Below are 13,032 nucleotides of genomic sequence, written 5' to 3' on the forward strand. Positions count from 1 at the left end.
CATCAGAGGCTTGGGGTGGTGCTTCTGCAGGTCTGAGTGCAGCTTCAGCAAAAACATTCTACTCTTTTCAGCTTCAAGTCTATCTTGGCTTAGTTTTTGTTGTCTTTTATATCTCCTTCTCTATTGGAAAAGCACGACACATCTTTTCCTTGCTGAAATGCTGGAGTATTCCGGTAGGGATAAAAGTTGCAGCTAAACGGCTGCTGTTTCTGCAGGTTGACTCTCTCTGATCATTCTTAAATCTGTATCTCACTCCGACTTTGGATCTTCCTTGCACTGTCCTGTGTGTACCCCTCCTCTGAGGACAGCCTCAGCTTTCAAGTCATGGAAAGTAGACCAGGAGATGGGGAGGAAATGACCCAAGGAGCCAGCAGTGGGAGGGACTAGGGGGGGAAAAAATCTACTTTTGCATGCTCCAGGGGTATACTTAAATTACTGACAGCATTTGTGGGATAAAAGGTATAGCTGGTAATGTAAATGGCCTAGATAGATCAAAAGCAGAGCGCGACTGGGAAGGGTTTGTGCCAGCTGTGAGTGTAGTCACCTAGTTGTAACTCTGATGATGGCCCAGGCCACAAGTGATGCATTATTTGGGAGAAAAATAAAGGGTGGGGAGAGGGCTTCTGGGATTCGTGGCTTTCCTGAGACAAAGGAAGAATCATTCATCAGTGGAATAAGGAATTTGAGATGCTGCTTAATTTGGTGGTGATGTTTGTACCAGCTCCTCGCCAGAGGCAATGCAGGAAGACGGTAATTAATTTTGGAAGTCCTCAAAATTTGCTTCAGATGAGTGGTGCAAGCAATGGAGCAAAAATAGCAGTAGTTAGGAAGATTTGCCAGAGAGAATAGAGTATTGAGGTTGGGAGTGTATTTGTGGAATTAGGGTGTTTTGCAGAGCATAAGAAAGATTTAATTCAGTGGCTGACATGCAGTAGTCAGCTGCTCTAAAACACATTTTCAAGTCTGGGTTGTTGCCTTTGTGATCTGAGAATGGAGCCCAGGACGCCATTGAAATACAGGCTGAAGATTTGACCTATCAAACAATAAATAAAATGAAATATGTAGTAAAAAGGCAAATACACAACAAATGCATAAGCAGTGAAGTACAACTTCTGTTCTGGATGTGTTTTTGCTCAGAAATGTGCTGGTTCTGCTCGTTGTTTCCTGTGAGGCCACGAGGTTTTCAAGGAAACAGGTAATGTTTGTGACCAACCTGTTTTTTTCCTCCCTGGTTAGACAAAGCTAAGCTAAAGCTTGATGATGTGAAGAGCTAAATGCTACTCTTGGAGTGGTGGGAGCATCTTGCTTGGAGTGGAAGGAGCAGCAAGAGGAGGGGTTGGTTTGTAGGGAGGGACACCCAGTACTGCATTGGGGGATACCAAGTGCTCCTGCCTTGGGGTGAGCTGGATAGAGAGAGTCTTAGGGGAAATAGTTACTTGGGGTGGTGACACATCAGAGCATGGAGAGAGCTGCAGTATGACCTGGCATATCAAATAAAACTCACCTGAAGTATCTCCCCATCGTTTGTCCACGTGGCTGCACTGCAAAATGAGACTGAAACTGAATTACGGAGGTGGGAGGCCTGAGTTTGTGAAGGTTCTCTCTTCAATTCCTGTTTCTAAAACAGTTGCTTACATGATTTTCATAAGCTGTATATTCTCTAGTCTCGCAGCTGCAGATGGTACTGCACAATGCATTTGGTTCGTGTCTGAGACTGTGATAAAGAATTGTTTTGAGAGTGGTTGCTGCTTTATGGGTGTTGCAGTGGTTGGCAGTCGGCATCTTTTATTCTTACTTCTTTTCCCAGCAGCTTGGTTTTTAGATTTAGTTGTTCTATGCTAATGCAGATGTGGAGGAATCCTCGATTGTTTTTCTACCTCATTGATTTGGGTGCACTTATACTAGTTTTGGAAAAAGAGGGCCTCAGGACATTGTACCTGTTATGTATGTATACTATTTTCTTTAAAATAGAAGGGGTACGTCTTTTCTGGTGGTGTTTGCTTGAATGCTCTGAGGCCTTGGGTCCCATGGCTGCCTCCTTGGCACCAGGATAATGGGGTGGGTTTGTTATGGTTGAGTAGTTAAAACAGGAAAAACTTTCTGGTCACTTCTTAAGATTTCTTTTGTTTTCATTCAAAAGGAAAAGAGCCAACTGACTTAAAACTGCTGACCAAAAAGCGATAAAATTGTCAGTGGAGTGTTTAACAGAGAATTATTAAATTCCTGTTCTGCATGCTTGTAAGAATTCCTTTGTAAGTAGTGGAAGCTGATGCCCAGCATTCCTTATGTGTTCTGTATAAAACACCTTTTCAGCCACAGCGTGTTTGTTTGTTAGAAGAAAGACATTCTTCGTGTAGGCAGGATTAAATAATGAACACAGCTCGGTCCTAATTTTGGTACCTGCTAACATTTGGGTGCTTCCCATATAGTAAGTTGCACTTTCCGAGCAGTAGAGAGAAGCTGTTCTGCAGAACGCTCACAGCAACAGTCTGCTCTTTCTTGGAGCCCATGGATTTAATTGCCCACATTAGCACTGCGATGGAAAAAATGGGTTACTGTCAGGAGGGTAAGGAAAAATCAAGTTAAACCTTACTTTACTTTACCAGAGCCCCTGCTGCTCTGGGCCCTGATGGTGATCCATGGGTCAGTCCTTTGCTAAGGCCTTTTGAATGCTTTTGGTGACTGCTGGTGTTTGCAGTATGGAGCATGGTGGGGCAGATGGATGGGCCTCTGAATTAATGCTGCCTGGGAGTTCAGTGACTGTGGGTCCTTGGGAACATCCAGATCCCAGCATTTGTCCTCTTGCACAGTCATTGGATCATGGATGTTGTAGGACGTGAAACAGGGCAACAAGCGGGCTGGAAAATGTAACTTATTAAATAATAGCCTGAGAAACTCCTGAGAACCATGTTGTTCAGGAACTTGGAAACTGGTGAGAAAGTCTGAAATCTGTGCCTCGGAACAAAGCAGCAGTTCCTTGTCCAGCTCATTGGAAGGCATCCCTTGTGAGAGAGGAACGGTTCTTGGTTTGCTTTCTGTGGGTGTTAGTTTAAGACAAGTTACTGTTAATTACACTGAACGTGAATGATGACATTAACCTGAAATGTAGACTTTTCATGGTAGGAATTACTTAAAATCATAGTATACCCTACGTTTGCTTGCCTCATACACGTGAATATTGCCTCCCTACATCCCAGCAGCTCCTCACACAGTCATCATCTGTTCTTTTCTTTGTTTCTGGAAGACAATGGGGATGTTACGTGCTTTGAAGAAGTTCACCTTGCAGCCATGTCAGATTTGTGTACATCCATCCATTATCCCACACATTGTAATGAATAAAGAAGAAGGGAGAGAATAGGACCAGTGCTAGTGGATCTGTAAGGTAATGACAGAGAAAGGCCATTAAAAGCCCTGCCAGAAGTCACAAGTAGAAATGCTGATGGTGTTGGATCTTAGGTGTGAGGTCTCCTGTGTGCTAATGCCACATTTCCTCTAACTCAGATGGATCTGTTGGTTTTTTTCTTAACAGACTCTTTAGCAGCAAAGCACTGTTAGGCCTACTTCAAGTGAGGCTAAAAGTGATATTCCCTTCCAGTACACCAGTGTTGTTGCAATATGAAATCTGTATTATTACCAACTGATGTTCTCTGCTGGAAATTGAATTTTGTGTTTAAGCTCTACCACAGGCAGGTGAACTGCATTTCCAGCATCAGAAAATGATGTTGATATTAGAACAAAAGAAGCTGCATCCTGCCCTGCTATGTGTCCTGCTGCCAGCAGTGTAGCAGAGCTCAGCAGATTTCAGGGCTGAGCTGAGGTGAGAGCAGCGCCATCAGCGTTTGCTGCATGCCTGCATTCTCAAACAGAATTTCAGTATCTTGCTAATAACGTTTTGATCTTGTTGTGAAAGTAACCATACAGAATCATTCTGCCTTCAGAGGCAGCTTAACAAAGGGTAATACAGCATTTTATTTTATTGTTTCAAACGTAAAACTTCTTTGTTGCTGAACTATGTAGCAATCATTCAGTTGTACTATTTACTGTGATGGATGTGGTCTACAGCTTTCTGAAACACTGAAGTATTCTTAGCTGAAATGGAACAGATTTTAGTTCTGGAGATGTATTTGGGTTCCCAGCTACTTCCAGTGAAGCTGAGTCTCCTTGTAAAGGTATTTGTCTCCTTGTAAAGCTCAAAGGACATGGTCAGAGCACTACAGTTGTGTCACATTCAGGTTGGTTCCTGGCTCCATTTGGCAGTGCATCGCTTTCTCTCTTTTCCAAAGGTTTGGTTTTCTCCCAGTACTTCTTCAGCCTTTTCCTGTGGTGCTTTCCGAAGAGCTCTGTTTGTTGTTGCAAGAGACAAGTTGATTACTCAGTAAAGCAGTCAAACATAAAGAGGGGTGTGATGTTGGAAAGACACGTTGTTTAGGGTGTGTTTGGTAGGCTGGGACCAAGCGCCTTGTCTGCAGTGTAATCATGCTACCATCTCTGGAATGTGCAGACAAGACATAACGAGTTTGGATGGTTGCTTCTCTGGCCTTGCTCCTCTAGGTGCAATGGAGGGTAGCACAAGTCCAGTAGCTGTTGTTATAATGGATCATGACACTTCTGATGCTTCAGCCTTTCCCTTATCACAGAAGAAAGCGATTTGTCTTGTCAACTGTTCAGTTTACTGCTTTGAGTATTACATGGGAACCAGATGCAGTTGTCTTTCATTTTTCTTCTGGGTCTGATGGATTTCTGGAAGCGTAACCTCAGCCAACAAAGCCCATCAGACTGGGAAAACAAACTGGGATGGCTCCCAGCAGCCTTTCCCTTGCCCTGCTGGCTGCTGAGGAGCTCATGGCACTGCAGAATGGGTAAACATGGGTCAGGGAATGGGGGGTTGGCATCTTTCAGAGCACTACGTTGAAGAAAAATGTGTGCTGGTAGTGTTGTCTGCCCCAAGTTACATTAAACACTTCAAGTGTATGATGGAAATCTTAAAATGAGAAAGCAGTCTACAGAAAGGAACTGCTTCTGCAAGAGTATAAAGTTGTAAATATGTGGGATAATTACAGGTGTATTGTTAGTGTCCAAATTGATCTCTGGTTCATGCAGTCTTTCATTTAACACTGCATTATTCATAAAGCACTGAGTTAAGGTGCTGAGAGCTGGCAGTAATTTAGTCACTGCTTGTTGTAGTGGATTTGGTGTGGAGGGTGACTTCTTAAATGGCAGCTTTTGGTTCACTGAATAATGGTGCTGATAATGCCTTAAATGATTTATACGTGTCTTTAAGAAATTACATTTTTAAGGCTTAAGATGTTGTTTAGTAAATGCCATCAACATGCTCATCTCTATCAAGGCAGGCAGATAAATGAGGCGCTGCGGCAGGCTGCTTAATTTAGAGAATAGCTTCTGGGTTGGCTGTTTGTTCTTAGCTATCTTTCTGCTCACGAAGTTACATTGTACCTCCCTTTTATCTTCTAGTAAAGATAGCTTTCTTTGTAGGGCGATGTTTTAGATGCTGTTTACCTTGGCATATGCCTCTCATGGATGAAGTCTGGTGTTCAGGAGCTGCTTGGGGGAGTAACTTTGGCTTATCTGGGAATGTAATAGTCTTGTAACTGAAGATGATCCCTACCTATTTGGATTCAAGAGGTACACTGACACAACATATAAGCACTCAAGACATTTTGTCTTTTGTCACAATGTTCCCTTTGACGGGCAAACATAATGGCAGGAGTACAGGGCTGCAGCAGTGTAATGACTGATCAGTGTAATACAGGCGGTGGCTGCGTTGCTGGCTGCCCGCTCCATGTGCTGTACGCATGGCAGGGCTCAGCCTGTTCCAGGTAGCTTCCCCACCCCGGTGATGTTTCTCTCTGATTACTGTCTTGTGTAGCATCATCTCCTACTGCAGAGCATTTGCAATTCGTAGTCAGTAGTGCAAAAATATTTCATTCTGGATGGTTTCAGAGGGCAGGAGGCTTCTGTATAATTCTTTAAGCCCTCCCTCCCTCTTTTTTTTCTAAACAAGCATTGGCTGCTTGCTCTTTTCCCCCCCCCTTTTTTTTTTAACTCTCTTTAAAGAAAAGTCATTTGTATTTCCTTTCTTCTAAATTTCCTAAGGCAGCCTTTGAGAGCACCAACAACCCTCAAACCTCATCTCCCTTTTGCAGTCACCTCGCTTCCTGTGTCTGCTGTTGTCCTTTACTCTGCTCACTTGTCTCTTGTCCTCTTGTACTTCTCCAGAGGCTTTTTCCCCTTAGGTCTTGGTGTCCTTTGTAGCTTCCTGGGTGAATTGATGGAAAAATAATAGGAGTACTACAGAAATTGGTCAGTGCTTCTACAGCTTTTTGTTACAGCAGCCTGGGTAGGAGTGCCTTGAGAAGGAAATGATAGAACACTATTGCGTGGTTCCCTTTCACCTGAGTCCCTTCATGCAGGTAGGAAGTGGTGTTTGTATTCTGACTGTACATAGGGATTACAGCACGGGTACTTTCTCTTATTCTAAAAGGCTGAGTTTTTCCAGAGCAAGCAAATCTGGTCACTTTTTTTCCCCATCAGGTGAACAATTTTCAGTTTATTTTGTCTTAAAACAATTCTAGTTGCTCCAAGACTGGCTGTTGTTGTTGGGTTACTCTGGTCATAGGGCTTGTTTGGTTGTTTCTGTTGTGTATGTAACCCTGGCTCCATGGGTGCTCTGCCTGTTGCTCTGGTTTTCATGCCATGGGTCCCAAACTCGTAGAAGCTCAAAGGCCTTTAAGTTGCATAAAACCCAGTACTTCTGATGAAGCCATTTGTGGGCTGCTTTGGTGGTTTGGGGAATGTTTGCTACTGGGAGCTGTGAAGTAACCTGTATTTTAACAACTCCTCGAGTGCAGTTTGACTGCTACAACACTGGTTTTGTCCATTTTTCAGTGCAATTTACTTAGTCCGTCTATGCGCTATTTTATTTCTATGTATTTTTAAGAAAGATACTAAAAGACATTGTAGCATCTTCTATGAAATTACAAAGGCTTTGGTTCTGGAATGCCCAGTTCACAGAGGGGGGGAGGAAGGATGTTCTGTTGGCCGCCCCACCCTGAAGGCAGGACCCCACCACCCAGTGTCCAGCCTTCGGCTGCTGCAGACACCATGGTACCATCATTGCAGAGGTCTGTACAAACTGTGGGGACACCTCACAGTTCTCAGTGCTGGTGGCTTTCCATCATGAGGCGGTTGTATGTGGTAAGGCGTAAATTTAGTGGCACTGTGGTCTGCTTAACCTTCTTCATAACCTGCCAAGGAGTTTGCTTGCAGCGCAATGGCAAAGAGCAGATGGAAAACTATAAACTTCTTATTGCTGTCCATCATATTCTGCATTCTTTATTTTTTATTTTTTCCTAATGAAATGATACGGTTTGTGTGCTGTTATTGGTCCCGTGCCCAGGGGCTGTGGTGTTGCACTCACTCTGCTGTGTGTGTTGGGACAGGCAATGGGGACACGCACTGTGCTGTGGTTTGTCTTATCGCCTCATAGTATCTCAGATGTGCCTCTGCTGTATCTCCTAAGGTGATCGCTTTTGCTCTGATTGCTTCTGTGTTTTCTCCATGCTTTCTGCCGGCCCTGCTTTGGGGCAGTGCAAAGCAGCGCCTCACTTTGTTAAAGCCAGGTCCTAGCTCATGGACATCTAAGTGCTCCCTGCTGTTGGTAAGGGACTGTTTGCACCTTGGCTGTTTGCTCTAACCTGTTTATAGGCATTAAGTTGCCCCGATGGTGACTGGGAATAAAGCAGCCTGTGTCAGTGTGTGTGCAGTTGACGTGCTGCCGCAGGCTGTGTGCTTTGTGCCCTGAGAGTTGTTCAGGGCTCTGCCCCTGCACTCTCAGACTTTCCGTGTTGTTGAAAAAGAAAGAAATGTGAGCTGTGGGGATAAACACGGTGATCTTTTTCTGTTCCTTCCTGCTCTTGAGTTGCAGCACTTTAAACCTTTTCCTCCCCAGTTAGTTCTGGCATAATTAGATTGCTATTATTTGAACCCAGGCTTGCCCAGTGCTGCAGTGCTGATTGCTGCTGGTGTCTGTCTGCCTCACTCCTCAGCTGCCTTCAGCTCGCATCCCTGTGCGGCCAGCACTCGGAGTGGTCATCAGTGTTGGGATCTCGCTGTGATGAGATGCAGCGGGTGCCCACTGGGCTGCGGGCAGTGCACGACCCCCCCCCGACCCAGCAGGTATCGGTGTCAGAGCTCTAATCCAGGCAGAAATCTCAGGTCTCATCTGTTTCTGTTGGTTAGTTCTGTAAGGTTACTCGGGGAGCTGCTCATTCAGTATCAGGGCTGGCCGCTGTCCGAGGTGCTGCCGCCGCCGGACCCGCAGTCAGCAGCCCAGCTCTGCTTGTGCTGCGTGCCCGCAGTGACTCTTGGATTAACCAGGAAGATGCTGTGCTCATCAAACCTTGAAAATACTAGGTTTTAGTTCATGGCATTGCTTTGTACTTACAGTTTTAGCGACATTTAATGTATGTTTTAGGTAGTTGTAGCAGAACTTAGTGTCAGTAGTGACTGAATACTGGAGAACATTACTTCTGAGCTGTTCCCAAGATGGTAAAGGATGGTAAAATTTCTTTGCATTTTTTTTTTCCAAGTGAGATTTAAAAATGCACATTCACATTTGGTTTAATACTTTTGTTTTTCTCTGAAAAGCAGTGAAACAGAAATCATAAAGCAGGTTGTTGATTATCAGTCTTTTGCTAGAAATGCATTGGTAAAGGTGGGGCAGCAGGACAAAATCATTTAAGAGGCCATTTTTCTTTGAGACTTGGTTATGAGATACTGAGTGTAAGGCCAGTGGAAGCTTTGGGTTTGCGTTCTCTGTTAATACAGGCTTTTTGTCAAGTCATTAGTGTTCACTGGTTTGCAGAGTTCTACAGTTGCACATCCAACAGTACAATAGTTGTTCTGCTGCTTTGCTGGATGCTGTTCAGCAGGACAAAGTGTGCCTTTCGTATCTTCAAAAAGTTGTCTGTCTCTTAAGCATTACCTGAGATAGAGATGTCAATACAGTTGAGTAATTTCTGTTTTTCTTTTTCTGTATTAGCTGGAGATGCAGATGATCCTCCAAGAATTACTCAAAACCCTGTCATTAATGGGAATGTAGCAATGGCTGATGGACACAACAACACTGAAGAAGACATGGAAGATGGTAAGGAAATATAACAAAGCCAGCAAACTAGATGTTTGTATTTGAGAACAAAATGGCCTGTGTCTTTTATGTCCTTTGGATTGCGTCTCATTAAATAATCCAAACCTCAGTAGTTAACTCCTTGTTCTCTGTGTATGTTCTCACATAGCTATCCAGTAGCATCAGGGGCCTGGCAGGTTATTTTCTCTTTTAAGTATTCCTTTAAACATTGCTGAAAGTTATGCTGTTCATTGTTAAATTCTCTGCTGTGTCTGTGCATACTGCAGCTGGTGCATTACCAAATAGCAGTGTATGTTGGTTACGCAATTCCTTCAGGATAGTTAAAGAGTCCTTATCTGTTCTGCTCAGATAAGTGGCACCTATGATCAGTTTTTCTTTCAATAATAAGTCACTGTAACTATTCCTTTGACAAATATATTCCACCATTGCATTTGTGAATCCAAGGGAAATTATGTTCACTGGTGTCCCCTTTAGGGAGTGGAAAAAGTGATTGAAGTTTTGAAATATTTTTGTTGACCTTTTAAATAAAAGTTCATGTGTAATTTGTTTTCCTTTTTCTTCTTTTTTTGATACAGAAAATAAAATAATTTTAAAGTAAATATTCATAGACTTAAAGAAAGGTGATCTATAGTTCACTTAAGTTTGCTGTTATATTCCGTGAAGGAAGTGCCCAGTTGTATTTCTTTCCTTAAGAGAGGAGGTGAGAGAGAAACTCCCTTTATTTTGAAGAACTAGATAAAATGGAATTGGGAGTGGGATTTCTTCCCCTCTGATTCTTTGTCTCATGTTGTCTTGTTGTGAGAGGTAAGAAATCTGAAGCACTTGAAGATTTGCTTTAGTTTGTGGAAAATGTTCAGTGGTTTAGTTTTAGAAAAATCACAGGTTGAGTATAAAGGGCAAAAAAGTGCTTCCTTACATGTATTCATGGAACCTAATATTAGATAGAATATTGATAGAAAATAGTTACATTCTGTGAAGAGAATATGGTTTAAAGTCAGGACGTGCTGTAACATTGGCAAAGATTAAGTTCCCTAAAATCAGATTATAGCAAGAGAGTAAAAACCGGGTCTGTTTAGCCTGTGATTTTTGTTACTGATCTCATTCAGGTGACTTAAATTCAAAGTAATTAATTGAGACGAAAACAGGAATTTTTGTTTTGATCAAGACCAAGTTGCCTGTTATAAAAGATCGTGAGTTCCTTTTATGTTTGTGGTGGTATTAATTATTGTGCTTGTGTATTTTCGGTTAGGTCAGGAATATTGGTGCACTGTGCTGTTGGACGACATTCAGGGCTAGAATGTGTTTGTTAAGAAATACTCTGGTAGTTCCTCATTACCACATTTGATTAAGGGGTGTCTGGATGCGTCTTGGTGCTATGATGCATCTTTATATACACCGGTAGAAAGTGTTGTTATTGCAAAAACATTCCTTAATACTTGCATCACATAAGTGCATGATGCTGTTTCCGGGCCTTGAAAATCAGTTGAGGTGTTTGTTATTGTGTTACGGTGCAATGACTGACTTGCTGTCGGTTCATTTGCTATCCTGAACTGCAACACATTGTACATGTATGATGGGCAGCTGGGAGGCTCACAGGGTAGGGGAGAAAGCAGGAAGACACCGGCCCCTGTGAGCATCCTCTGTTCCTCTGCTGTTATTTGTAGTAAGTGAGAACAAGCTGAGCAGAAAGAAAATGCAAGAGGTGACTTTGTTTACTTCAATAAGAAAACGAACATGAGTTTTAAAAGATTCTGTAGGAGAGATGAAAAGTAGGATAAAATGTTGGTGCTTCCTTCCTGCCAGATCACAGAAACTGTTTGAATTCCAGACGTTTTTGAGATGTTTTTGCTTTTTCTGCTTAGCATGAGAAGAAATGACTGAGATGGAAGGGAAAGTACAGCTCTCATCCCATTGGCCTGGCAGCTGACAGATGCATTGAGTAACAGCATGGAACTGTAGTACTCCACTGGCAGGACTTGAGATGGGGCTGTGTTCTTCAGGGGCTGCTGTTGGTCTATGTGATGTGCTGGCAATTAAAAAGAACCAGCAGAGGGAACGTGCTGTGATTTGTGCAGAACAGGGCTCCATGAACTAAAATTATAATATAAAATAATAATAATATAATATAAAATAATATAAAATATAATTAAAAACAATAAAAACAAGGCTGTGATCAGATTTGCTCAGCAGCACCTAAGGTAAATTCCCTCTAAAGTTATAGGTCAAACAGGAGGTCCCTGCAACTCACTGCTTTGCAGTTTCCCACTGCTGCCTTGTTTCCATTAAGAATTAGTGGCTAGCAGGGCTTCAGCAGTGCCAGTGTAAGCCACGTGCTAGTGTTGCATATGCTGTTTTTGGATCAGTTTAAAAATACCCATAGAATATTCAGCCAGTTCTGCTATTAATAGTTCAGGTTCAAAATATTTTAATAACTTCAGTGTACTTTAAAGTTAGCAACATCTACTAAGGGAAAAAAGAAATCTGATTTTTAAGATGGATCGTGTGCTGCATTTGGATCTGAAATTTGGAGAGTCTTTGTTGTGTCCTGGTGTTAAGTGTGACATCAGTGTCATCAGTGAGAAAATCTTTTCCATCTAGCAGATAGGATCCATAGCATGGAACTTCAGTAGGCAGGGTTAGCTGGATCTGCTCTTCCAGCCTTATGTTTAGCACTGTGTATGTCAGTGATTTATGGAAACCTACCTTGCCAGTCACTGCAAAATTATCCTGCTGCCAATTGCAGCCTTGTATTAGAAGTTGTCAGTACGATGGCAGAGGAAGGTTTTACTTAATTTATGTGCTTGGAGTATTCATCAGACTTTACTATTTAAACTTGGTTTTATTTAAATACCATTCTTCTTTTAATCAATTGCACTTGTTTAAAGCATGGGCTTTCTGGAAGGAAGGGAAGGTTGTTGTTTCTAGGGACTGTGTTTGTATTTTTAGAGAAACTTCTATTTCAGGGCTGACCTTTGCTGTGAGGCTGCATTTTTGTGAAATAGTTTCTAGTTATTACTGAAGTTCTGTGCTGAGAAGAGCCCTTCCCTGCCAAGGTCTCAGGCACAGGCTTTCCTGAAAAGAAGATGAATTACAGGCCAGCTTGCTCAGAAGTATCTAAAGTATCAGAAGATGCTGCCTGAGCTGGTAGTGGGGCAGTGTCCATGTGCTGGAGTGCTCTGAACGCTGCATTAAAGGAGACAGAAAGCAAACTTGGTCTGCTTGCTTTTGGATGCTTAAGGTAAGCCCTGAGTTACTGGGCTGTGAACAGGGAAGTGTTTTCCAGCTGTTTTGAGATGCATGTGATGTAAGACAGTTAAATTGGTAACTGATAAGGATTGTCCTTGTCTGCAAATAAGCTTGAAAGTGTGGCACTCCTTTGCTCTCAGAAGTGCAGCTGCCTCGGTTCTGTCAGCAGGCTGAGGTGGGTGGGAAGCGAGCGATGAGTAGGTGAGAAACTGCTGGTTTAGCTGCACTTGCAGTGAGGGAACAGGAGAAAATAAACCTCAGCAATGGGAAAGACCAAGGGAAGCTGGCAGCAGTGAGCATTGTGATAATTATTACAGCTACGAAGGAGGGATCAAGCAGAGGGGCTGGCCAGCTTCTGTTGTAGTAGTTACTTTTAAGAGCTGATTAGGAAAGCTTATGTCTGTCCTGCCCTACACAAATATGGCCAATTGTGTTGCCAAAGTCAAAATCAGCAGCAGGATAGCTGCTGAAAGGAAAGCTGCTTTGCAGGGGTAAAGAAGGAATTTTGTTAAAGCTCCTCTGGTTGTTGACAAAAATTCTAGTTTGCTCTGTGGAGTGTATAATCTTGGCACTGTTGCACATTGTAATTAAAATAATTTGGTTTCTTAAATAAGGTAGCA

At 42.7% G+C, this 13,032-nt stretch overlaps 1 protein-coding gene across 2 annotated transcripts in view; it reads left to right on the plus strand.

Annotated features, from left to right (window-relative positions):
* Positions 1-13,032, plus strand: part of USP7 (ubiquitin specific peptidase 7) — a 54,555-nt gene that overhangs the window by 11,705 nt on the left and 29,818 nt on the right. The window contains exons 1-2 of one of the 2 annotated variants that reach the window (XM_015877060.2): positions 7,045-7,142; positions 9,062-9,166. In XM_015877060.2, the coding sequence (XP_015732546.1) occupies positions 9,124-9,166 (43 nt within the window). In that variant the 5' untranslated portion in view covers positions 7,045-7,142; positions 9,062-9,123. Of the gene's footprint in view, positions 1-7,044; positions 7,143-9,061; positions 9,167-13,032 lie in introns of those variants that run through there. The other variant, XM_015877058.2, reaches the window with a different exon arrangement.

Source organism: Coturnix japonica, chromosome 14, assembly GCF_001577835.2.
Source record: "Coturnix japonica isolate 7356 chromosome 14, Coturnix japonica 2.1, whole genome shotgun sequence".
In the NCBI taxonomy this organism is placed as follows: Eukaryota; Metazoa; Chordata; class Aves; order Galliformes; family Phasianidae; genus Coturnix; species Coturnix japonica.